Source organism: Netta rufina (assembly GCF_964035555.1).
Source record: "Netta rufina genome assembly, chromosome: 1".
NCBI lineage: Eukaryota > Metazoa > Chordata > Aves > Anseriformes > Anatidae > Netta > Netta rufina.
In genome coordinates, this window is record NC_140123.1 from 125,434,699 (window position 1) to 125,460,034 (window position 25,336).

At 43.4% G+C, this 25,336-nt stretch overlaps 2 protein-coding genes and 1 pseudogene across 4 annotated transcripts in view; all 3 read right to left on the bottom strand.

Annotated features, from left to right (window-relative positions):
- Positions 1-418: 418 nt before the first annotated feature.
- Positions 419-7,586, bottom strand: GSTK1 (glutathione S-transferase kappa 1). Of its 2 annotated transcripts, XM_084282846.1 has the most exons (8): positions 7,456-7,586; positions 6,695-6,776; positions 5,843-5,971; positions 5,407-5,507; positions 4,944-4,979; positions 2,609-2,725; positions 2,026-2,119; positions 419-817 (listed from the first exon to the last, which is right to left on the bottom strand). In XM_084282846.1, exons 1-8 carry the CDS (start codon positions 7,519-7,521, stop codon positions 768-770), a joined length of 675 nt encoding a protein of 224 aa, XP_084138972.1. In that variant the 5' UTR covers positions 7,522-7,586; the 3' UTR covers positions 419-767. The 2 variants fall into 2 exon arrangements, with proteins under 2 accessions (XP_084138972.1, XP_084138973.1); XM_084282847.1 differs by lacking the exon at positions 2,026-2,119.
- Positions 7,587-8,803: 1,217 nt separating this feature from the next.
- LOC311216640 (protein ZNF365-like) lies at positions 8,804-12,233 on the bottom strand (annotated as a pseudogene). The gene is made up of 3 exons: positions 11,414-12,233; positions 10,870-11,068; positions 8,804-8,990 (listed from the first exon to the last, which is right to left on the bottom strand). The product of its transcript is annotated as a protein ZNF365-like (transcript).
- Positions 12,234-19,557: 7,324 nt separating this feature from the next.
- LOC311216733 (antigen WC1.1-like) overlaps positions 19,558-25,336 on the bottom strand; it is a gene marked incomplete at both ends in the record, with an annotated part of 28,032 nt that continues 22,253 nt past the window's right edge. Inside the window, 3 exons of the mRNA XM_084298270.1 lie at positions 19,558-19,658; positions 20,238-20,411; positions 23,190-23,285. Coding sequence (XP_084154396.1) covers positions 19,558-19,658; positions 20,238-20,411; positions 23,190-23,285 — 371 coding nt within the window. The remainder of the gene's footprint in view (positions 19,659-20,237; positions 20,412-23,189; positions 23,286-25,336) is intronic.

A 25,336-nucleotide genomic window follows, 5' to 3' on the forward strand; every position in this document is an offset into this window, starting at 1 on the left:
TTACCACTGTCCTCCAAGGACCCTACTGTAAAACTGGCATTAATTAAAAACCCCTGCAAGGGCTGGAGCTGGTGCCCAAGAATGCATGTGTGTGGTGTCAGTCTCTTCTCAAATGTCAGTCACTACAATGCAAAGTGTATAAAATACTGTCCAAGTTGGGAAACAGTTCTTTTTGAAGTACTTGATTGATTTCCCAGATTTTGCTTTGGGCTTGAATTGTCCCTCTCTCTTCCACTGGTCTCTCTGGTGTCCTATCCAATTGGCATGCTGCAGGGTAAAGAGAAGCATGAATGTCTTGTTGTGTACTTCTAGTGTCTTTGTTGTAAAAGGAGAATATAACCAACATTTTTTAGGCCATATGTGCGTGTTTCTAAAGGACAAGCAGGAAGATACAAGAAATTTCTGAACCATCAAGACCTCAGTCCCATAATAATTTATTTCTCATACTTTTAGAGTAAGGGAAAAATATAGTCAGGGAAGATGTTTAATCGGTAAGTAGTTAAATCTTTAATGTTTTATCTTTACTGTTAATCATTGATCTTTGAAAGAATAATATTTTTACGAGTTTGTAAAGAACTAACCAGACTGGTAATACTGGCAAACCTCTAACTTCTTAACTAGAAACAAGACTGATCTGTAGAGTTAACAGATAAGGAAGAGAAAGCCATCTCACCATAAAATACATTCATTGGATACATTCAGATAATCACCGAAGATAGACCATATCTGTGTAATTCTTTCATTCTTATGTATTTTCCCAAGACTTTTCACATCTTGGAGCTTGGAACTGAAGGAACTGGCCCCAGCCATTTTTCACCTGCAAGACAAATCAGAACAAAAGAGAAAGTTAAAATTTAATACAGAAAAGTGATTGGCTGGTTGCATTTCTGTAGCAGGGTGACTCTTCCTACTTCTCTTTTGAAGGGTAACTGCTGATGATGGAATACTGATATTTATCTTGTTTGGCATGCTGCAGCCTGCTTCCTACATCCTTTGCTGTCTAGTTACAACTGCAGCTGTACAGAATAATTCTTTTCCTCTGTTACAGATGAGAGGTTCTGCAAGTCTGGAACACTCTGCATGAGGGTGAAATCAAGTGTCTTTAGGAATACTTTTCTGAGGGGCTGGTGGTAAGGAAGAGAAAAAGGGTAGAAGTCTGGGGAGTCAGAGAAACAAAAAGAGAATCTGTTTAAGTCCTTTCCAAGTTTGGAGTGGAGACTAGAAACCAGGCAGAACATTCCAATTAGGATTAGTTACTGTGAAAGCGAATCTTCCTCACTCTCATTTTCATCAAGAACTTTTTTATACAATCAGAAACCTATTCAGAACAAGTAAATAAGTGTTCAAAATTCCCTTCTGTTTATCTTATGACCAAATTTAATTTACATTAATGAAGGTTTGCTGCTGAAAATTTTCCACAAATGCAACACACCTGATCATATACATAAGTCTTTCTAGTTACTGCTCTCCTCTTTTCCAGGTGCTGCTAAATGTGAGACCTGTAGCCAAATTCCATTTTGTATTAGTTATCACAACTTAACCCAGTTCTGTTTAAAAATTTAAAATTTGTCTTCTATTAATACAGAAAATGAAAATAAGGACATTCACATCCAAGAGGATGGTCAATCAATGAATTTCTATTAAAGTTGTGTAATTTGGATTTGGGTGCTCTGATAATGTTATTTATTAAGAAGGAACAGACTTAAAATAAAAATGTTAAAATACAAAAAAAAAAATAAATCAGTATCAGCCATACTCTTAATCTTAACCAAGATCCAATATCCAGTATCAAATAGTTAAATATGAACATTCTAAAAACTAAAGAACTCGGTAGTAATTTGAGAATGGCATGTGGAGTGCAAAGCCTTGAAACAAACCAGTGAGAGAGGATGGAGAACTCACATCTTTGGTCACTCTAACTGTATTGAAATACATTCCAGTCAACATTTTAAGTATACTCAACATTTTTAATATTTGAAAGACATTAAGTATGTTTTGTTTAGCTGTATTATTAGGTACACTCACCGATAACGTTGGCTAGCAGCTCTAAACGATCAGAGCCAAAAAAGAGATGAGGTTTCCCATTAAAATGTGCCACAACAGCAGGCATCCCAAATGCCTATTGACACCATGGAGATTAAACAGAGAATGTTATCAAATTTTTGTAGGTACATGATCAGTCTTCAGGAGTAGAACCCCAGAATGCTGACTTTTTTCCTCCCCTTCATTTCACCTTCTTCATTTTGAAAGATGAATCTAATGGAGCCATCAGAAAGTAGGGGATTCTGGATCCAGACTGCATGCCCCTTTTCAGTGAGCTAAAAAAGCAACCTGACAAACTCAGATTTATCTCAAGTAGTGATAAGCAGTATCACTTGATACTGGTCCCTTAGTTGCCCATCTTTGTCAACCAAGTGGAATGGGCTGAATGAGTTTCCCAGATGACAGTGCAAAAAAATCCTAATAACAGGGAGTTAGCTTCCACATGTTCAAAAAGCAAAAGTGACTAAGAGAGATGATCTATATAGATCATGTTCCTTGCTTCCTATTTTTCTTAATAGAGAAGAAATGCATAGCTGTGATAAAAGAGGCGTTGGAAACATCTCACCCCATATTTTATTGCTTCCTCTGTTGTCTCCTTCAGACGATTCTTCACTTCAGGGGATGAAATCATGTCAAGTAGCTTCTGGGTGAACTCCGATGATAGCCCAGCCTGTCCTGCAACCTGAGAAAAGACAAGTTAATTAAGAGTGCTTTACTAGGAAGCATTCTAATTCTTATTATGGACTAACTAATTTAGGCTTCAGTGTTATCACCCAAAATCTATTACAAAAACATTATAAAATGTCCTTGAAGTACTTCTTGCCCATTGTCTTGCTGTATTCCCAACCCATTCATCATTTATCAACTCTTAGCCCCTAAAGCCCTAAATCTGCAATTTTATTCTATTTTTTTTTTCATGATTTAGAGAGAAATAGAGGGAATGCTGAGTTTAACATCTATTGAAATAATGTAACTTTAAAATTAAATAAAAAAGTTGTTCTGAAAATGAAAATCAAGAATCTTACCATATTAGTACGCCAAGACACAGTTTTTACTACAAAGATGGCCACATAGGAGCTGTAAATGATACTTGTAAATCAGAGAATTTTCACAGTTGCTAGTACTATTGATCTATCTTTTTAGTCTCCTCTGTGCCACTGCTACACAAACAGTAGAGGAATGAAATAAAGGTGCCAAAGGTAAAGGTCAAATGTTTATTGGGTAATGCTGAAGTTACAAATACCTATTTTTAAAAATTATCTCACAAAGAATGTTAACTTCTAGTCTTAACATCTACTGGAATGACATACAGTTTTTTGTTTATTTGTTTTTGCTTTTAAAAAAGAAGAAGTATTCCTGAAAGAAAACTCTCTCAATCACTTTTTTTTTTTTCCTTCTTCATTTAGCATCCACACTTTTTTTGTACCTTCTCCTCTTTCCCCCACATCAGAACAATCAGGAGCTCTTTCTGACGCTACTCAAATGGGAGATAAACAAGTGTAGACTGATAGCAGTACAAAATGCTGTGCAAGCAGGGTAACTAAAGTGTTTAGACTGCCGTCTTTATGCAGAGACATAGTATCTGATCCTCATCATTTTAGGGCAGGAGGATTTAGGAAGATTGAGGCAGGATTCAAAGACTACTTTGCTTCTATAGCAAGTTATGAGAAATTACTGCTGACTGAAAACTGAGTAAAAAAATACCACAGACACAATGGAAATGTATCAAGTAAACAATATTTTTCAATCATTGTGTAAAATACGTTCACCTACAAATACTCAGAAGAAAAGGCTGAGGACACTTTGCAGCTTTGGATGGTATATTTCAACATGAGAGGATGGTCTAATACTTGCTGCAGGAGTGAATGAAAACAGACAAAAGCAAGTGAGAACATACCTACCTGTCTGCCTTGCTGAACATGGATATATTCATAGACTTCCACAGAATGGCTAAATTACTTACAGATCTTTTTGAGTATTAAGTTTGTTTCTCTGAAGTTCTTCGTGTCCTTGCTTTATTTAAATAATGATGGATTCATAGGCTTAGGACTTTTTCACTGGATGTTTAAATATGTCCTTCAAGTCTTGCCTTTTGAAAAGGCAAAATGCAAACTTTTTCTGAAATTCTGGTAAAAATATGCACTAAGATGAAGCTAAAGTACAAGGACTAGACTCTGGGAAAACAGCTGGACAGCAAGTTTCAAGTTTCAGATAGGGAAGTTGGGCAGTAGAGACTGTACCCCTTAGCCATGGACAATTCTTCTTCTCTTCATATTCTAAGAGTTTAAAAATAAAAGAATGTAGAAGAGATATCCCTTAAAAAGGGTCTTACACAGAAACCGAGATGCCACTATAACCTGTAAAAAATCTCGCCAGCAAAAGAAAATACATCGAGCAAGTACAATGTCTAAGCATATAAGGGTGCAATACAGCACTGAATTTAATAGTAAAGCTTGGCTTTATCATCCCACTGGGAGTTAACTTCCACAATGAAGTGTTGCATTTCACCAGAAGATTTCATATGTAGCAAAATCTCAATGCATTCTGGAGACTCTGTTTATACTTTCATTACTGTTAATAAAACAGTAGTAACAAATAATTCATTGTCCATTCTGGGTATCTTGCCACATGAGTTAACAAAAAGGGAGATTCTGGTTCAAAGTATTATTCAAAGCATGACAATAAATAAATAAAAAAAATAAATAAATACAAACAGAGCAGCTAGAGAAATTAAATCTTCATTTTTCCTAACAGAGTTTTTCAAAACTCCAAGTGATCAATTGACAAATTAGTAATTAGTAAGGCCACACTAAGCTGTTTCCATGGTTATTACTGATACAAGCCATCAGTAAGAATCTGTACCAGAAATGCAGAAGCACCAACAGAAAGGAGACACTTACAGCCACTATACTCTCCATCTGACTGATATCTTCATGCTGGTAAAAGAATAAAATAAGTAATTCAGTACATACGAACAAAAGCTCAGTTCTGGACTTGAAAACAAATTTTCTACGAAAACAGGAATAAAAACAATGTTAGTTGATACTACTGGAAAAATTTTCTCAGAAAAAGTTTTAAGACACGTGATCAAGGAACACATTGTGTGTTTTCTGACATGAACTACTGATTTGCTCAGCCCACAGAACTCACTATCCATACTGAAAATAAGAAATGGCAAATTAAGCTGATTAGAAGCTAGTTCTTTTCTTGTAGTGATTCCTGAACCACTATCACTTTATGTTTCCTGCCATGACTTTTAATGAAAAGACTTTTCCTTTCTCTTGTTCACATTCAACGTTTGAATGAAGTAGGACAGGAATGGTGACAGACAGGATCGAGATGTTGGCTTCATAAAATACCGACCTGTGACCAAAAACGCATCCAGAACTCTCTAGATAAGGATTCTAGGTATTTTGGTTGTGTCATATCAATGGCTGTGATAAAACGCATGGCTCCAAGACTACCTGTGTTTAGTGGAGAGACAAAGAAACATGCTGAAACAAGGCACAGGACCAGGAAAAGATATCGACTGCAGAAGTATTACCTAAAACCAGTATGATCGTCTATGTAACAGTTCCCAAATGGTGAAGCTTATGTTGATTCACAGTACCTTCAATGTTAAATCATTGACAGGTATATTTCCCCAGAAGTTCCCTTTTTATGGTTAAGAAAAAACGCACAGACTTCATAGTGCTCCCAGATAAAGGAAAGGGCTGTGGTAAGAGAATTTATCTTAACCTTTACTGTCATAGAAAATTTGAGCCAGAGTTGAAAAATATCATTTAAGTCTCTTACTTACTTTTACCAAAGATACGTTGGAAGTCACTTGCTGAAACTGATACAGGCACCTGGTAATATTTTCCCATCCTTTCTAAATCCTTCAGCATGTATTCTGCACGCTTTGGCAACATTGCTGGGGGCTTGTTACCTTTCAGAAAAAGTTCTACTATAAGCAGGAGATTTCGACTATATTATAAAAGCACTGGACAAAACAAAATTTGATAAATTAGACCTCATCTATACATATGCCTAAGGAAGAGTACAATCTCATATCTCCTTAGTGAAACATATGCAGATTTTCCAAATATAATACTATGGTTTAAACGTTATTTATTTTGGTTTTGCACAGATCAGCCCTTTAAGTTAGTAGAACCAGTTTTAAACAAAGGAGCAAATCTCCTGGCATAGATTTATATTGATTTGGATTGATGACCTTTAAACTAAAAAGCTACACATGGGTAAATAAATGCAGAGACTTGTTAATTTCATGATTTATAAATCTCAGTGATTTATTTCTATGACACACTTTGATCCTTAATGTATATTAAGAAATTGTAGATGTTCCATGGGTTAATTCTAGAAAACCATTCCATATCAAATTATTATTATCCTATTTTAGAATGGAACTTGGACAGTAGGCAGTATTTTCCACAGAGAGTATAAGCATTAGGGGCAATGTCATAACAGTATGAAAGGCCTTGCAGCTGATTTCTCAGTCACTACCGAATTCCACAATCCTATAGTTACTTTGCTGATGGTGCCAAAACTGAGTTTAAAGGTGGCTCTGTGGGTTCAGCACTCATCGAGGTTGCCCACAGGAGCTAGTGAAGAAAGTAATTTCCCACAGAGTTAATTTTCACATATTAGCTACCAGTTGCTTGCATTATGCCACCAAGGAAGGCCGGACGAAAGCGCAAATCAATGTTCCAGATGTGCTGGTACCGGCAGAGTACCTGCAACATAGAGAGGCAATGCCAGATTAACAGTCGGAGAGGTCTGTAGATCTCCATGCAAATAGAAAATAAGCTAAGGCATGAAATAAACGCTGCAGACAAACCCTTTATTATTAGCAATGTCCTAAAATCCTTTTTCTGGATGCTGCCTGAGAAATCTCACCTCAGAAAAACTGAAAAGACCACATCTGGGTTTTGACTACACAAGTCTAAGCAAGGGCAAAATAAACAAGAGATCAGGCTCATGAGCAGGCACTTGTTTAACATCAAAACTTTCACTAAAGTAAAATGTTCAGCAGTAATTCCCAAATCAGCACAGGCCATGCTGCAGTGAGGTTGGGATGTGCTTTTTAAGCGTTCCCTGCTTTTCAAAACACCCGGAAGAAGCTGCGGTATCTCTCACAAGTGAGGCAAAAATAAAATCTGAACACAGCGTGGGTAAAGCAAATCAAAACCAACCAAACCAAACCAAAACACGGATCTCCCGTTAGGTAAACCGGCTCTGTAAGGCCGCTGCCTGGGGCAGGGCGGGCACGGCACGCGTTGCCCTTCAGCCTACTCCTGACCCCGGCCGTGCCAGGCCGGCTCCCGGCGGGGAGCCCCGCGGAGAGGACGGGGCTACGTGGGAACCGCCGGCTGCAAGCAGCCGGCCTCCCTTCATCTCCTCCCCTCCTCTTACCTCAAACCCCAGCCAGGAGTACGGGGACACCACATCGTAGAACAGCTCCACGAGCGTCCGTCCCATCCTCGCCCCGATCCGAGCCGAGCAGAGCCGAGCCGCAGCGCCGTCACCTTTCTCCCAGTGCCCCAGCGGCACCACCCCCAGACCGGCCCGCGGCGAGGCGGCGCCTGGCGCCCTTCCTCTCGCGTGGTGCTGTTTTGCTGGCTTGTGTGTGGAGCCTGGCTTGGGAAGAAGAGGGAGGAGCTGGGGAGGGAGTCTTTGTTTTTCTCTGTGCTGGGGCAGGAGGAGAAGCCTCCCAAGGAGGGAAGCCGGGAGCTGTCTTAGGCAGAGAAGTGCAGGATGTTTTCCCCAAATCCTCCTACTCTCATCTCTTCTGCCTGGTTTCACTTACTTCGTGCATAATTTGTTGCTATAGGAGTAATTATTGTTAAAGGAGTTACATGCCTTTTCCCTTATTTACTGATGCATGCTTTTTACTTTGGTACAGAAACATTTTTCCCCAGCATGAATTTTGCTTCAAGAAGTTAGTTTCATCTCTCCCCTTTGTATTATGCTCACTTCCAAGCTCAGATCTCCATTCTGAGTAGTCATGTTGTTTCTCTGAAATTTTTGTCCTTTCAAGTGCTTGTTCTGTGTAGTTAATTCACATGTCTGGCGATGGTGGGAATATTTGGGGAGTTAATCATACTCCATTTTGTTGCGAAGCATGGCCGAAAGCACGACAGACACCAGTTGAGTCAGATCATGCTGCTCCATTTTATTGCCCGAATAGCCTAACTTTTATAGTGAACTTTACAGGGGCGGACAGTGTTTCACACAAGATTATTGGTCAAGAGCACTCAGACAAACAACTATAAGAAAACAACCCCACCTGCAAGAAAAGAACCCCCCTTTTGATTAGCAGTCAGGAAAACAAGCCCCTTTGTGATTAGCGGTCATGTAGACCTAGTCCTTGAGGCCAGCTGCTGGTAACAATATTTTCTGAGTTCCTTAATTGGGCGATGTGGGAGTCATTGCCGTGGGAGCTTCTCACAGTTACTCTGGCAGCTTGGTTTGCTCAGCTACAGCAGACCCTGAGATTTCTAAGGCCTACCCCTGGTTGCTTAAAGCAAGCTCAAATGAAACAATTGTTCCACGAGTACATGTCCATGTCCTGTATGCTAATTCCCAACAATTCCCCCGTTTTCTTTTTGTACAAGCAGTACTTGGTTTTACATCAGATGTCGAATACACGACATAACACAACTATACAACTTAACCCTAATAATACTATAATTACTGTAAGCACTTAATGGTAACACAATTTAATAGTAAGTAACACAACTTAATAGTAACACACTTAAGCCTAATCACTTGATGGTGATCGAAGACTGTTCTTGACAGTCCTTGAGGTGTCACAGCCCACGTCATTGTCAGAATGATTATCAGGAACCTCTTCATGGTCGTCTTCGGCGTGTGCAGATTCTAAAACTGCTTCAGTCCACTTTGCAGTGATCCACCGGGTACCTGTTCCCGGCACCACTTCAAAATCCCTATAACATTTTTGCAAGTAACCCTTTAACCACATTTATCACAATACTACGTGTAATGATGATTGACACCACAATGAACAGAATCCTTAATCCCCCTTTGACTAATCCCAGTAACCATCTATGCATTGTTTCAAACAAATCAGTGAAACATTGATTGAAAGGATTGATACCATATTGAATCTTTCTCATGTGCTCTTTCAGGAAAGTAATGGATTTATGAATTGACTCATTATGATCAAAAAGGTTTAAACAGTACATTCCCTTAAATTTCTCCAAGTGGCTACTTCAAACAATGACTCTGTACTTGTGAAACATGATTTTGCTTGACCGATCGCAACTTGTTCTGCTAGTTGCTTACAATTGATTCCCCGTTTTTTCTAAAAAGCGCTGTAATAAATCCATTTTTCTATGATTTTTTGCCGGCACCAATTTCCTATGCTTTTGGCTTGCACTATGGCAATATCCCAGAATCCTGCACTATGGCAATAATAACCTGTACTATGGCTATATCCCGGAATCCTGCACTATGGCAATAATAACCTGTACTATGGCTATATCCCGGAATCCTGCACTATGGCAACAATAACCTGTACTATGGCAACCTGCACTATGGCCATATCCCAGGATCCTGCACTATGGCAAAAGCGTGCTCTCACTCACATAGTACACAGTACAATCACACATACAGAGCACAATCGTACACCCAGAGGCCTCTGTCACATCTCACTCTCAATCATACCACAACCTCAATCATACCACAAGAATATAATTTAGAATGATAAGCAAACAAACAAGTATTGTCTCTCATTGTGTTCCTCGTGAAGTGACTTGCAACACTTTGTTTTAAAACCTTACCCTTACACAAATACTTTCAACACAAAATACCTGGACATTTAAGAATAACATATACAATTATTAACACTCCAGTTAGTATCCCTCCAGCAGCTGAAAACATACTGTTTGTCTGCAGCTACAGGAGATCTTTGCCTGCTCCTGCGGTGAGCAGCTGACAGTGGAGTCCCCTCCGAACAAAACGCTCAGGGTGCACCTAGGGGCGTCCACACCGCAGCCGATCCCTGCAGCTGAGCAGTTGTTACGTGCGGCCACAGATGCCACTCCAAGCACTAAAATTGCCAATGCCGCTCTAGCTGCAACCCCGCACAATTCAACATTATCATTGCAATCAGGTGCAAGCAATGCCCATTTATGTCTGGTGATTTCATGCAACTGCAACAAGCTAGAAGCAAATACAATGAGTTTATCTAAGTAACATGGACTTCTGATAGCATTTGCAGCGATACCTTGCCAGGCCCTATCCCCACAAATCAGAAAAACATCAGGAGGTAAGGCCAAAGCTGTACAATTGTTCCAAACACTGTAGTTGTTACCCCTTGTCTCCGTGCCATAAACCCCTAAACCCTGCTTAGCAGTGTCATTGTAATCACAGGTGTTATTTGTATTTCTATACCCATATGGCCCTTTCCAGGTTCCTGTAGCAGGATTCATCTGATAGGCACGGCTACATTCACATTTGTAGCCACCCTTCAGGTTGATACAGATTTGACTACAGATACCAGGGTTTTGGCATTCATTGATATCTCCACAGTTTCTCTTGTTTACAAACTCAAACCCAGCTGGACAGTCGCATTCCTTTATGATGCATTCCTTCAGGGGCTCATCACCCCAGTCCTTGCAGTCTCTCTGCTGGTTACACACTTTATTGATATCTATGCATTCTCCACTTCTGCACTTGAATTTACCAGGTCCAGAGCACTGAATAACATTGTTACAGTTTGCTTCATCAGTGCCATCCAGACAGTCTCTCACACCACTGCACTACCTACTCCTATGGACACAGTTCCCATCTTCACATCTGAACTGGTCTGGCCTGCAGGTCTGAGAAGGGTAGTTAATTTGATCACTTCCATCCTTGTAATCAGGATCTCCGTCACATCGCCGCTTCTTGTGGATACATTCACCTGAGCCACACTGCACCTTACTCGCAGAACACTTCACCGGAGGTGCAGGCTGGCGGCCACACTGCTCCAAAGATTCATCCGAGTGGTCGGAGCAGTCACCTTGACCATTGCAGACAAAGCTTTTGGAAATACATTGCCCACTACTGCATGTAAATTCTGCTGCACTACAAGTCACAATGCCACAATTCTCTTAATCTTCTGCACTGTCACAGTCCTTTTCACCATCACATTTCCAGGACACTGGCGCCCACCGCCGCCCCGCACCTGTGTCACTTATACTACTGCTATTACCCATGCCATCAGTGTCAGTGGCATCCTCCTGGTACCGTTTCTGTCTTTGCCGCCCCTTACTCTCCCCCTTTTCTTTTTGCCACTGACCATTCACCACAAATGGATGAGACACATGATTACTAGTTAGGAAAGAGAGTGTAACGTCTGCTATACGGCTGCAGGCGATCTGCTGGTTTTGGTAATACTCTAGCTACCTCTCCGCCAGGTCCACGCGCTGCAGCAGGTTCTCAATGAAGTGCTGGAGCCTGGCTTTTCCCCGCAATTCTTTTTCTGCCGCTTCTTCGAGGAAGTGTTTGAAAGTAACAACTTCTTCCTCTTTCCTGTGCAGCTCCTCCTTGGGCTCGCTGAGGCGCTGCTTCAAGGCCGCGATCATCTCCACCGCCACGTCCACCTGCCTGCTGAGCGCCCGCTCCCTCCGCTGCACCTCCTGCTTCTTCTGCGAGAGCTGCACGAAGGCTGCCCGCGCCTCCAGCAGCTCCGCCGTCTTCTGGGCCAGCTCCCCGGTCAGCCTGTCGAGCCGTTTCTCCATCGTCTTGTCCACGGCCTCCACCATCCTGCTGAACTTCGCCCTGACATGCGCCTCCAACGAGGCTTTGGGGTCGGCGACGGGCAGGTAGCCGACGAGGCGGGGACCCAGCCCGGCCGCCTCCGGCTCCGGCTCCGGCCGCCCCTCTCCGGAGGCGTCGCAGAAGGCGGCGAGGGGCGCCCCGCGGCTGGAGGGGCTGCCCCGGCCGCAGGGCTCCGGCGGCGAGCCCGGCGCCGCGTCCCGCAGCGGGAGGAGCGGGCGGCCCCCGGCCGGCGCCCGCCGCTCGCCGCGGCCGTGGCCGTGCTGCTGGTGCGCCCGCAGGGCCGCCAGGCTGTCGAACCGGCCGCGCTCCCCGCGGCGCGGGCAGCGGAACGGCAGCGCCGGGCCGGCCACGGGCAGCGGCTCCGGCCACGGGAAGCCGCCCTGCTCCGCGCCGTCCTGCTGCATCCTCCGCCTTGGCGGGGCGGGCTTGGGAAACTTCGGGCACAGGGACCGGGACCGGCCCCAGCCGAGAGGTGGCCGCCCGCGGCCGCGCTGCCCCGGCCAGTGCCGGCGCCGGAGCCGAGAGCGGAGCGGCTGCGGGAGGCGTTTGCGACTCTTCCCGCCGTTCCGGCCGTTTCCCGGCACGTTGCGTCGACATGCCGCTTCATTGTGATTGTTCGACTGACAATTTGAGCACCATACTGCCCCAGCTTTGCAGTATCGTCTCATGTGTCCAAATGCACCACAACGATAACATCGGCAGCGGTGTGGTAATTGGCTTCTAGGGGGTGGTACTTGACCACCAGAGCGTGAACCGGCGGTTTGCAAAGGAGCAAGAGCTGCAAGGACCTGGCTCTGTGTAGACTGAACGTGCTCTTTCACAGCCTGTGCCTGTTCTCGCATGCTGTCACCTAATTGCTTTACTGCCTCTACTAACATAGCCTGTGGGCCTACTGGTACCTGAGCCATTCTTTCCAACCCTTCTTCGATTGTCCATGTCCCGGGTAAGGAAGCTAATATAGTGCGGGTAGAGGGGTTGCTATTCTGAATTGCACACTGTTTTAATATCATGCCCTTGAGGTAATCGGGCACCCCTGCCGCCTGTATGGCGTTTGCTACACGATCAATAAAAAGCCCAAATGGTTCCTCTCTACCCTGTTTGATTCCCATGTAGGAAGGTATTCCCCCTGGCCCCTTTATCCGATCCAATGCTCTTCTGGCCGTTCTCATTGATTCCTTGGCTTTATCAGGTCCCAGCAATGCCTGTGCTTCTGTCCTAAAATACGGTCCTATCCCCATCAACTCTTCCAGCGTGACCCCATGTAAAGGGTCCCCCGGTGCTCTTATCACTGCGACTGCTTCTTGACAGGCAGCGTGCCAATGGGCATTAAATAAGAGCTGCTGGTGTTGGGTCAAAATTAACTTCATTATGCTGCGTATGTCTCCTGGAAGCAAAATATTTGTTCCCCAAATGTAGTCCAGCATCTGTCTCGTAGGTTCACCTTTCAGACCTGAGTCATTTACTGTGGACCGCAGCTGAGTTAACAATTTCCAGTCCAAATTCAGTAGATTAACCGTAACATTACCCTGGGCGTCCGGTGGTGAGTATATTACCGGGAAGGCCTCTGGAACCAATTGTGCAGCTATCTCGTGTTCACCCTCGCGTAGGGCCTCATTTGCTATTTGGTTCCACACCCTCTGCCTCTGTTGAACACCATCTGTAAACGGGCTTGTGTTTTTTCTGTCTGGTTTTTGCTCTCTTATTTCCTCGTCCATCTCCCCACTTTCGGGAGTAGGAGTCGGTAGTGCTGCTGGTGATGGCAGGAGCACCAATGACGACTCTGAGGATGGCAGTGTTATCGTTCTCACTGAAGGCAGCAATGGGCAATCCCCAGCTCCCTCCATCTCTCCCTGTTGAGGGTTAACAGTACCAGCTCTTCCTGGCAATCCCAGTCGCTCTGTAGCGGCAGCAGCGACTCTCTGCTCAGCCTGATGTATAGCTAAGGCATTAGTGACTGCTTTCCAAGGCTTTGATAATTTTTTAGCAGTCTTATTGTCATTAATAACTTCATCAAACAATTTGTCCCCAAATTTGCGCCATTCTGCTTGTTCAAAAACTGTATCCGGATTGATAAAACAACCCTGTGCTACTCCATATGCTAATAATCCTGGTAAATCCTTTTTGCAGTCTATACCCTGCGTGCTCCGCTTTTCTAAAAAGCATTTGAGCAAATCATACGCCGCTTGTCTCTCCATGCCTTTATTTATGCTGTTGCAGCCTTTGCGAGACACGTGACTGGCAGGGACCCTCTATAGGTGCTCCCGGGTGCGGGGATTCCGCGTTTATGTCCCGTTACGTCCCGTTCACCTGTCAGACTGCGGGTACGGGGATTATCGTCCCTTTCACCTCCACTGCGATTACTTCAATTTCTTGCGCGGTTCCGTTTCCCGCGTCTCTCAGCGTGAGTCCCCGCGTCCCCGCGTCCCACCGTTTCCCGCGTCTCTCACCGTGAGTGCCGCGTCCCACCGTGAGTCCTGTGTAGAGCGGTCCCGGGTCGTCCCGGCTGTCCCGGCTGCGTTCCGATGTCCCGGCTGCGCTCCGATGTCCCGGCGGCGCTCCGATGCCCCGCGCCGCTCCGATGTCTCAGTCTCGGCGCTGTGATGTCGCGGCGCCGCTGGTCCCCGGCGCCGCTGGTCCCGACGCCGCTGGTCTCCTGGTCTCCCTGCGTTCCGATGTGCCGGCGCCGCTGGTGTCCCGCTGCGCTGCGATGTGTGTCCCGGCGCCGCTGCGATGTCCGTGCTCGGCTGCGATGTCTGCTCCGGTGCTGCGATGTCCTGCTCCGGTGCGATGTCTGTCCCGCTGCGATGTCCTGTTCAGGTCCTGTTCAGGTCTCAGCCTGTTCGGGCGCCATTTGTTGCGAAGCACGGCCGAAAGCACGACAGACACCAGTTGAGTCAGATCATGCTGCTCCATTTTATTGCCCGAATAGCCTAACTTTTATAGTGAACTTTACAGGGGCGGACAGTGTTTCACACAAGATAATTGGTCAAGAGCACTCAGACAAACAACTATAAGAAAACAACCCCACCTGCAAGAAAAGAACCCCCCTTTTGATTAGCAGTCAGGAAAACAAGCCCCTTTGTGATTAGCGGTCACGTAGACCTAGTCCTTGAGGCCAGCTGCTGGTAACAATATTTTCTGAGTTCCTTAATTGGGCGATGTGGGAGTCATTGCCGTGGGAGCTTCTCACAGTTACTCTGGCAGCTTGGTTTGCTCAGCTACAGCAGGCCCTGAGATTTCTAAGGCCTACCCCTGGTTGCTTAAAGCAAGCTCAAATGGAACAATTGTTCCACGAGTACATGTCCACGTCCTGTATGCTAATTCCCAACACCATTTTAGCCAGGTGGGTTGACAGCTTTGGTTGTATGATCAGTCAGTGGGCAGTGAAACAGACTGATCTGGTGAATAGCTAGATGCAGGTGTCATTACATGAATGTGGCATTGCCATAGAATAGTAGAACCCCAGTAAGGTGGGAAGCATGGGCTAAAAATGCTTTGAGCTGTCCTACACCAGATGAATCAAGAATGAATCAAGATGGCCACAAGGATTTGGGTATAAGAGGTTGAGATGAAACTAAAATTGCAAAGAAGAGTAAGAATGCCAATAACAAACATACTGGTCTAATTTCTGTGGGTGCTGGCACAAACAAGAGTAAGAAGTGCCAGGATATTGCACTAGCAGTGGTTAATCACATTGGGACCACTGAGTGGTATCTGCAAGGTCTGAGCTCTGTGGACATGGCTAGAAGAGATCCTCATATCCAAGATGCTGCTGCCAGCCCTTCACAAATTTTTTGGTTCGTGATAAGGTTGTAAGATAGTGAATGGCATATTTCTATTTAATGATCGTATGCAGTGACTGCCAATTAAACACATTCAATTAGGGCTACGTCTAGAAAGACGCGTGTTTGAGCACTACACACAGCAAAAGAAGTAGCTTTCTTAGGACTCAGGATGTTGATCAACTTTTAGGGGACAGTGCTGGATATGTAGCAGATACCTACAAATGAGAGGTGTCTCAAGAAGTGACTCAGCTTGGCATCATCCACAAACTTGCTGAGGGTGCACTCAATCTTACTGTCTATGTTATTAATAAAGGTATTAAACAGTTCAGGTCCCAGTATGGGCCCCTGAGAGACACTGCTCATCACTGAGCTCCACCTGGACATTGAGCTGTTGACAGCAGCTCTCCAGATGCAACTGTCCAGCCAATTTCTTATCCACTAAATAGTCCGCCTTTCAAATCCATGTCCTTCTCAGGACCATCCAGTGGTGAGGCTGAGGACATATTCCCAGTAGGCATATTCACACAGAGTGCACATATGCACTATGTATGTGCATGAACATTGCTGGCCACACAGATCACAGATCTGCTCAGGGTGCTCACATGAATGCAGACAGCACCAATGGCCTCATTCTGCTACCCTCTTTGGCTGAGCAAAATGGAAGTCCACTAGTGAAGATATATACAAGGTGGATCTCTCCAACAGCTGGGCTCAGACACTCAGACTGCTCGAGATCTGCCCCTGGATCCAGCTGACACCTGGACATAAGAACCCTTGAGGCTACAGCCTCACTCCAGTTGCTGGCACAGACCGTTGTCCATACACACACACAGGTACACAGCTGGCCAAGATATCCCTCATCTCAGTAGCTGATCTCCCCCCACCCATGCTAGTGAAAAAACACACCATCACCCTCTAAGATTCACAAGCACTTGCACATTTGTAGATCCCTTGAATATCAGCATGGAATGTCAGTTCATCTGCTGCTCATGCCCTGAGCCCTTTTGCCAAGTATTTAGGTCTCCTACTTAAGAAGTATTACTTTATCTTATTCAACTCAATACCTGCTAGCAGAGGCATACAGTTAGACACCTATTTCACAAGCACTCATGGATCCCTCTATGCTCAGCAAAGGCTCTTATCTTGGACTTTGAACTGTGCTCCAAGCTCCCTTAGCCACTTACAGCTCAGATTCAGTCTTTCTAGAAGCAGGCTTTCCTCCTACTCACCGTGTAATGCAGCCTGAAGTTGTTGGGTGATCTCATAAAAACCCCAAGTGCATATCCAAAAAGGAGCAGAAGAGAGAAAATGGGGGCATGGGGTGGGTGGTGGGAACGACAAGTAATACCCTGCCCAAGTAAAAGGTCTGCTCCCAGGCTCTTCACAGGAGCCTGTCACAGGTCCATCTCCACAAGTCCAGAGGAGTTGAGGGGCACAGTAGCAGGTGGGAACCCAAACTCCATCTCCCTCCAAGAGCTGGAAAACACTTTCCCAGGCTCCTCACAGGGCTGCCTTAGGACAGCCATCAGCCCCATTATTCAAGGATAAAACCCATCAAGTCAACAGGAGAGGGACTGAGAGGATATTACTGCAAAGGGATCTGGGATACCTTATCAGATGCAGAAGAAGAGCATTTTGGGATTGCACAAAATTCATGGGTTTTTATGGGAGGAACCAAAGAGAGGGAAAGGAATATATCTAAGTGATGTGAGGAGGAACAAGGTTTCAGAAATAGGTATAAGGGGATAAAAAGGGATAGTTGTGTATAAACAGGACTCGGCTACCAGAAGAACCAGGATAATTGGCTACTGGAATGACTTTATGTACTCTTGTGACAGTAGGTATAACCAGGGAGAAAGTAAACAGGTCCTACTTGGAGCTAAATGTCCAGGTGGTTACATTCCCTTAGGAATTTTAACAAAAGGCTTAATCTTTGCCAAATTTGCCTTTCCTTTTTGGTTTCCTCTTCATTCCTTCCAGTCTAGCTCAGAAAGGATAAAGCTATGCAGATAGAAATATCCTAAATATTACTTAATAATAGCAATACAGATTAACAGAACACTGTGCTCTCATGATATTCTATAGTGAAGCTCTACTTGGTGCTGAGAGGCAGACGTCCAGAGAAGCATAGATTTGCCAGGATCCTCAGTGAGTACAAAGAAATATTAAGTCAATTTCAGTGCAACTTCTTCTGCCTCAGTCCTTGGCACAAGGTTATAAGGTGTCCTGATGGTGAGCTAACAAGGTTAGTGAGATTGTTTGGGCAAGGATCTACTTGTCTGTTTGTCTTCCCTGCTGTTTGGGACAAACTCACACTTCGTTATGTACCATGCTAGCTAGAACAACTGTTGTTTTTATATATAAATGAGAGTCTCATCTTCATTATGGTGACTCTTATGGATATATCATCTAGACACATCTTTACAGTGGCATCCTCTATGCAAATACAGCTTTGTTGGGTGGCATGGGAGTGGCTATTGGAAAGGTGGGGCTCAGATTTTCATAGAATCATTAAGGTTGGAAAAGACCTCCAAGATCATCTGGTCCAACCATCACTCTACCACCAGTATCACCGACTAAACCGTGTCCCTAAGCACGGGCAGTAACCGTGTCCCTAAGCATGGGCAGATGTTCAGCCATTTCCAGGAAAGCAAGGTCCATCACACATAATTGTTACTTGGAAAGACAAACACCATACCTCTGAACATTCCCTCTTCTTCCTTCTTTCCCCCCAGTTTTATTGCTGAGCATAACATCATACAGTATAAAAAGTCCCTTTGGTCAGTTTGAATCATTTCTGGTTGTGTCCTCTCTCAGCTTCTTGTGCGTTCCCAGCCTCCTTGCTGGCAGGGCAGCATGAGATGCAAAGACATTAATGCTGTGTAAGCACTGCTCAGCAGCAACTAAAACATCAGTGTGTTAGCAATACTGCTTTTCATGACAAATCCAAAACACCTCACCATGTTTGCTACAATGATGAAAACTAACTCTAGTCCAGCCAAAACCACTACACCAATATAGATAGCAGATTTCAAGGGAAGCTTTTTCTTTCAAAACCTGAAAGAAATTTTATTATTTTTTTATTTTTAATTTAATTTTATTATTTTTATTATTATTTTATTTATTATTAGGAGCCAAGACAACAGTACTTCTACTCCATCAACTTGTGGACTTTTGCAGTCTGCCTTCACATGATGAAAACAAATGACACGATGGAAACCTATAGATATGACCACTATTTGTCCTATGTTGAAAGAAATTGAACTTTCTATTACTGTATAATTGATACGATTTTGGGAGACAATAATTCATCATGGTGTAGAGGGAGAAAAGAGGAGTTTTTCCACCCAGTCCAAATTGTAATTCATTTGCATGTAGTTCAAATGACAGCCCTGCATTTAAAGTGAGGACAAGAATAACCTCTCGTTTAGTTTGTTATCTCATGTAGTGCTACCTAGCATTAATTCTGGCTCTCACATTCTATGTGACAAATAAGAATATCCAAAAGTTTAAACACTGCTTTGATGATCTTCTTGCAGTTCAGTCTAAATTCCTAATAATCAAAATTCTTCATACAGTGAAGTGTATCCACGAGGAGTAACATACATTTGAGAAAAGATCTTTAAACAGTTTTAATAAGAAAATATCATGGTTGAAAAATTACCTCAGTTTAAAAAAAATAAAAATGAAAAAGAAGCAATGAAACTATTTAGAAATAATAATAATAAAAAAAAGCTCGGGTAGTTAGGAGAAGCTTGAAAAACTGTCTAAACAAGATAATGCTTGTATTTCTTCTAAATATGTAATCACTTCTCTGCAAATAAACCAAACTTATGAAAACTAATTCTAAATGCAGGTTGTTCTGGTTCTGATAGTACATGATTAGCATTTTATGAACAGGGGAGAACGTCCAAAAGTATTCAGTACTGCTCAGCGATCTTGATTAGGGTCCCGTCTCTTCAATGTCATCATAAACTGTGTCTTCAAGACCAGGGAATGAATCTCTTTGAGTCTCAGATGTCCTGTTTCTTGACACATTAGAGTCTGAAAACATGAAGGGAAGAACAGTCAAATGTACATTCTGTATGTTTTACCTTTACACAGTTGTGTAGCTGAAAGTGTGGGCTGGCGGTTGTCTCCTTCAGAAAAACTTGAGAACAATTTTTACATTCTGCCTCCTGCTACATGTACACATATCCAAGGATCAAGCATACTTTTCTCAGATCTGATTTAATAATAAACATTTTTAATAAAGGCAATCTGTATTCAATAACACAAAATAACCCAATTCAGTGCTTTACCACCTCAAGGATTAAAAAGCTTTTTTGCTATCTTTATCTGACACATAGCAAATTTTGAAGATTTACTCTTCCCATGAATATGCCCTGATTTGGATCCTCCCAAGGAAAACAAGGTATGGATATAGATTACCTGCAAGGGTTGTGAGAATATTGTTACTGAATGTCTGAAAGACCAGACAAACATCTAATTGGAAGAGTGTAGGAAGGTAGTGTTCCTTCCTTACAGTGGTTAGATAAATCTAGGTGATCTCTTGTGGTATGCTCCACACTGATTTCCCCTGAGTTCAGTACAATAACTATAGCACTGCTCTTCTGGACTCACCTGTCCATGAATACCTGTTTCCGTCACTTTTGTCCAGAACTCCAATGATTTCTTGCTCATTCTTCCCTGGAAGGGAAGCATCTTTAGATCTAGGATCTTCTGTCACATCATCATAACCGTCTTCCAGGGTATTTCCAGGCAGTAGTGGGACCTCTGGAATGATACTGGTATTAACTGTAAAAGGGAGAGAACTTCCACTGGAGAGAACAGTAGCTGACAATCCAAAGATAAGGGTTTGCAATACTGATAGTACCGTGATGAAAAGGAATGATAAGAAATTAAGAATCCTCCTGAGAGCTCTAAAGTATTCCAGATGACAGTGATATAGCTCCAATAATTGTTATACATTGTTGTAACAAGTACAAAACAGAAGCTAATATGGAGGATGAACGTGAAAGGGGGAAAGGTCTGGAAGAATGCAGCTAGTGATAAGGTAAGCTTCCCTATTACATTTAATAATTAAAAAATAATAAGTTTTCCTTGTTTATCTCTATGTATCACTAGTTCTGTGAGTAGTGAGTGCTCTGATTTCTCAGGGGTAGGTAGCTCTGTGATCTGGACATACCTGGAAGTCATCCCTCAAAGAATCTTAGTTTTCACTGTCTTATGGTATATACATACACAAACACACATACATATAAAACATATATGAAATGAAAGCAAACCAAAGTGCTTGCATTTATTTTTTTCTTCTTTTTTTTTTTTTTACAATATTCAACATTCAATGTGAATTAGAAAAAAGAGATCTTATTTGGAATAATTATCTTCTTGGTGAAAACTTCAAAACAAGTAAGAAAAATAAAGGCTTTTAGTTTAAATAATTAAAACCCTAAATATAGCAAACACAATAAAATATAAAAAAACATAGCACAGCAGAGGGTTAGGGATGTGGGCAGCTGAAGTCCACAACTGGTTGGGCCTTTGACAATTGATATCTCTGAGGGCAATACTAAAATGAGGTTTTTGATCTGCACTAGGAAAATGTAGTAGTTCTCCAGATACTTCCTCTCCCTTTCAGGGAGCATTTTCCATTTTCCATTGTCAAATAGAAACAAGCAAACAAAGAAAAATACCACCAGCAAAACCATACCTGGAAGACTGCGTTTTTCATTGGGTCACTGGGCTGAACATTTCCTGTTCAACTCCAGCAGTATGCCACCCACAGCATGTTTTTTCTCTGTCTTAATTCCCCACATTTATCTCAGAAATGAAACAATAGTTTGCAACTTATTACAGTTACCATTCCTGGAAGAAGCAGTTGCCAGATTAGAGGCAGACTGGGCTGCAGTAACCATGCTCTGGTTAAGTTTGTGATTTTGAGGAATACAGGTCTGGCAAAGAGCAAAGTCAGGATCTGAACTTCTGAAGAGTGAACTTCAAGCTATCTAAAGACCTAGTAGATGAGAACACCATTCCCCTGGAACACCATCCTTAGGGACAAAGGAGCTGAGCAGAGCTGGCAACTCTTTAAGGATGTTTTCCTTAGTGTGCAAGAACTCTCCATCCCCCTGCATAAAAAAGTGGGCAGGGAGGGAAGACAGCCCTCAGAAGTAGAAAAAAAAGAGAAGACTGGCACTTTTATACAAGATTGTATGGCACATTTCCACCACAAAAATCAAAGAGAATTTTTTCACTTACTATCTAACATTATTATTGAACATGAAGTTCAGGAAAAAAAAATTGTTTTAATAATCGATAATGCTTTGGAAATTAAAAGCTAGAAGTGTCTCTTTCATTGTAGGATCTCCATTACATTACCTTGAGTTGCTACAGGACCAATGAGAAAGTGTGCTATCAGAGTAAACTCTCCTGAGCTGCTAAACTGCATCATGAGGAAAACAGATCCAGGATCAATAAGGCTGCAGATCTAAGTCAAGTAACTTGAGGTTGAGTATGGCTGATTGTATGGATTATACATACATTCAGTTTATTGCTCTCCAATGTAGCTGTTTACTAAGGCAGCTATGGTAATGTATAGGGATAGCAGGGGAGGTATCTAAATAGTTATGAAGGATAGGCATGAAGTAACAAATTATATTACTTGTGATTGGAGGCTGAATACATGCAGATAAAGTATAGCCAATGACAAAACAAAACAAAACAGCCAAATAACCCCAAATGTGCCAGTTCATAGAATGTATGAATCAGCCAGAAAAAAACAAACAAACAAACAAACAAACAAACAAAAAACAACTAAACAATGCATGATACAATGTACAGGAAAGTAACCAAACGCATATAAGAGGACAGGTAGCCTGGGTCTGTAAATTCAGGAAGCCAGTCAAACCTGACTGCATTCTTTCCAATTGTAGCACATAGTCTATACTGCCATTTGGAAGAGTGCCTGCAGCCTTCAATAAAACCTGTAGCAAACACAACCAAGTGAGCTAAGGTGCTTCTTTGGAGGAGAAGCAGATTCTTGGGCAGTCAGTATTATTAGTCCTTAAGGGCTTACACTGAAATAGATAACAATTCTTCTGGAACTCATAGGGAAGGCAAGCCATAAAAGCAGAAAGCAATCAACAGAAGGAAGCCTATAGACACATGTGGCTACCAGAAGGGGGATACAGATTATTGGTTTATTTGTTCCTACTTTAAACAATTGCAAAAAAAGCTTTTTTTCTTTTTCTTTTCTTTCTTTCTTTCTTTTTTTTTTTTTTTTTTTTTTTTTTGGGGGGGGGTGTGGGTGGGAGGAGGGCGTCGACTGGACAGACAGGAGGTGGAGGCATATTGTTCTGTGCTTTATAGCTGCAGTGGGGACAGCACAAAATGAATTGTCCCTTGAAGAGGAATTATTGCAGTCCACTGGTCAGAAAATACTTCTCTTCAACTCAAGGAACTGTTCAGTTTTCTGGTAGATTTGGGAACTGCAAAGTTTCAGACTGGGATTTGGGCCTCCAGAAGGAATTATCCTCAATTTATTTTCTCTTGATAAGAACAAGACACACAGACCTGAGAGGTGAGTCATCCCCTGCTTTTCTCTCATCAGATTATAGTCAATGTCCTCATAGACAGCCTCAGAGAAGGGGTCATATGATACTCTGGAGCCTGAAAGTAAAACACAAGATCACTCACACAGTCTCTGTTCACACTTGGGCTGGTGTCATGAAAATGAATGACATACATGTAAATGGGTCTACACAGCCTATTTACTACCCAGAAAGTCACAGGAAGGTGCTGTCTGAGAACAAACTTGGAGAAAAAGTTTATCTTGACAAAGGGACAGTAGATACTGGATGGGGAAGCAGGTGTGTTAACAAATCCATTCAATTTATTCTGTCTGTGCAGATCTGAGTTTCTTGGTTTAAATGTATGTTTTGATTTGTGTTCTAACAATTCCTCACTCAGGGTACTGAAAACTCTTCTGATGTTTTTGGCACTTTAGGGAAAGGTCTCAGTCAGAACTGGAGAACATAACTTCAACTTCCTGGAGATAAGCTGGAAATACAATATAGACCTGAGGAAGCATTCTAAGAGGTTTCTGGAATGTGTGGAAGACAGCTTCCTGACTTAGCTGGTTAGTGAGCCTACCAGGGTGGTGCCCTGCTAGACCTGCTGTTTACAAACAGAGAAGGACTGGTGGGAGATGTGGTGGTCAGGAGTTGTCTTGGTCAGAGTTACCGCGACACGGTAGAATTCTCTATTCTTGGTGAAGTCAGGAGAGGGGTCAGTAAAACTGCTACGTTGGACTTTCGGAGGGCAGACTTTGAATTGTTCAGGACACTGGTAGGGAGGGTCCCTTTGGAGTCAGTCCTGAAGGGCAGAGGGGTCCAGGAACGTTAGACACTTTTCAAGAAGGAAGCCTTAAGGGTGCAGGAGCAGGCTGTCCCTGTGTGCCATAAGATGAACTGGTGGGGGAGAAGACCGGTGTGGCTGAAGAGGGAACTTTTGCTGAGTCTCACAGAATCACAGAATGGCCAAGGTTGGAAGGGACCTCTGAAGGTCATCTGGCTCAAGCCTCTGCCAAGTAGGGTCACCTAGACCATGTTGTGCAGGATGGCATCCAGGTGGGTTTTGAATATCTCCAGAGAAGGAGGCTCTGCAGCCTCTCTGGGAAACCTGTTCCAATGCTCTGTCACCCTCACAGTAAAGAAGTGCCCCCTCATATTCAGCTGGAACTTCCCGTGTTTCAGTTTGTGCCCATTGCCTCTCATCCTGTTGCTGGGTACAACTGAAAAGAGACTGCCTCCATCCTCTCAACAACCTCCCCTCAGATATGTATACACATTGATGAGGTCTCCCCTCAGTCTTCTCTTTTCCAGGCTAAACAGGCCCAGTTCTTTCAGTGTCCTCGTATGACAGGTGCTCCAGTTCTCTAAGCATCTTTGTAGCTCTCCTCTGAACTCACTCCAGTAGTTCTATGTCCCTCTTGTTCTGGGGAGTGCAAAACTGGACTCAGTACTCCAGGTGTGGCCTCACCAGCACTGAGTAGAGGGGTTAGGATCACCTCCCTTGACCTGCTGGCAACACTCTTCTGAATGCACCCCAGGATTCTATTGGCCTTTTTGGCCATCAGGGGACATTGCTGGCTCATGGTCAGCCTGCTGTCCACCAGGACTCCCAGGTCCCTCTCTGCAGAGCTGCACTCCAGCAGGTCACCTGCCAGCCTGTACTGGTGCTTGGGGTTATTCCTTCCTAGGTGCAGGACCCTGTGCTTGCCCTTGTTGAATTTCATGAGATTCCCCACTGCCCAACTCTCTAGCCTGTCCATGTCTGTCTGAATGGCAGCACAGCCCTCTGAGGTATCAGCCACTCCTCTGAGCTTTGTGTCATCAGTAAACTTGCTAAGAGTGCACTCTGTTCCATTGTCCAGGTCGTTGATGAATAAGTTGGGCAACACTGGACCCAGCACAGACCCTTGGGGGACACCACTAGCTACAGGCCTTTAACTAGAACCTGCACCACTAAGGACAACCCTCTGAGTTCTGCCATTAATTATCGATTCACCTCACTGTCCACTTACCTAGGCCACACTTCCTGAGCATGTCTATGAGGATGTTATGCAGACAGTGTCAAAAGCCTTGCTGAGGTCAAGGTAGACCACATCCACCGCTCTTCCCTCATCTACCCAGCTAGTCATCTCATCATAGAAGGCTATC

What these genes read in the sequence shown, in the direction of transcription:
- GSTK1 (XM_084282846.1), bottom strand. Translation starts at nt 7,521, where the DNA reads ATGGGACGGACGCTCGTGGAGCTGTTCTACGATGTGGTGTCCCCGTAC. An exon ending in AGATGGAGAGTATAGTGGCT is followed by an intron (nt 2,726 to 4,943) that starts GTAAGTGTCTCC and finishes GTCTTTTCTCAG; the next exon opens with GTTGCAGGACAGGCTGGGCT. An exon ending in GCTGCTAGCCAACGTTATCG is followed by an intron (nt 818 to 2,025) that starts GTGAGTGTACCT and finishes TTTGTCTTGCAG; the next exon opens with GTGAAAAATGGCTGGGGCCA.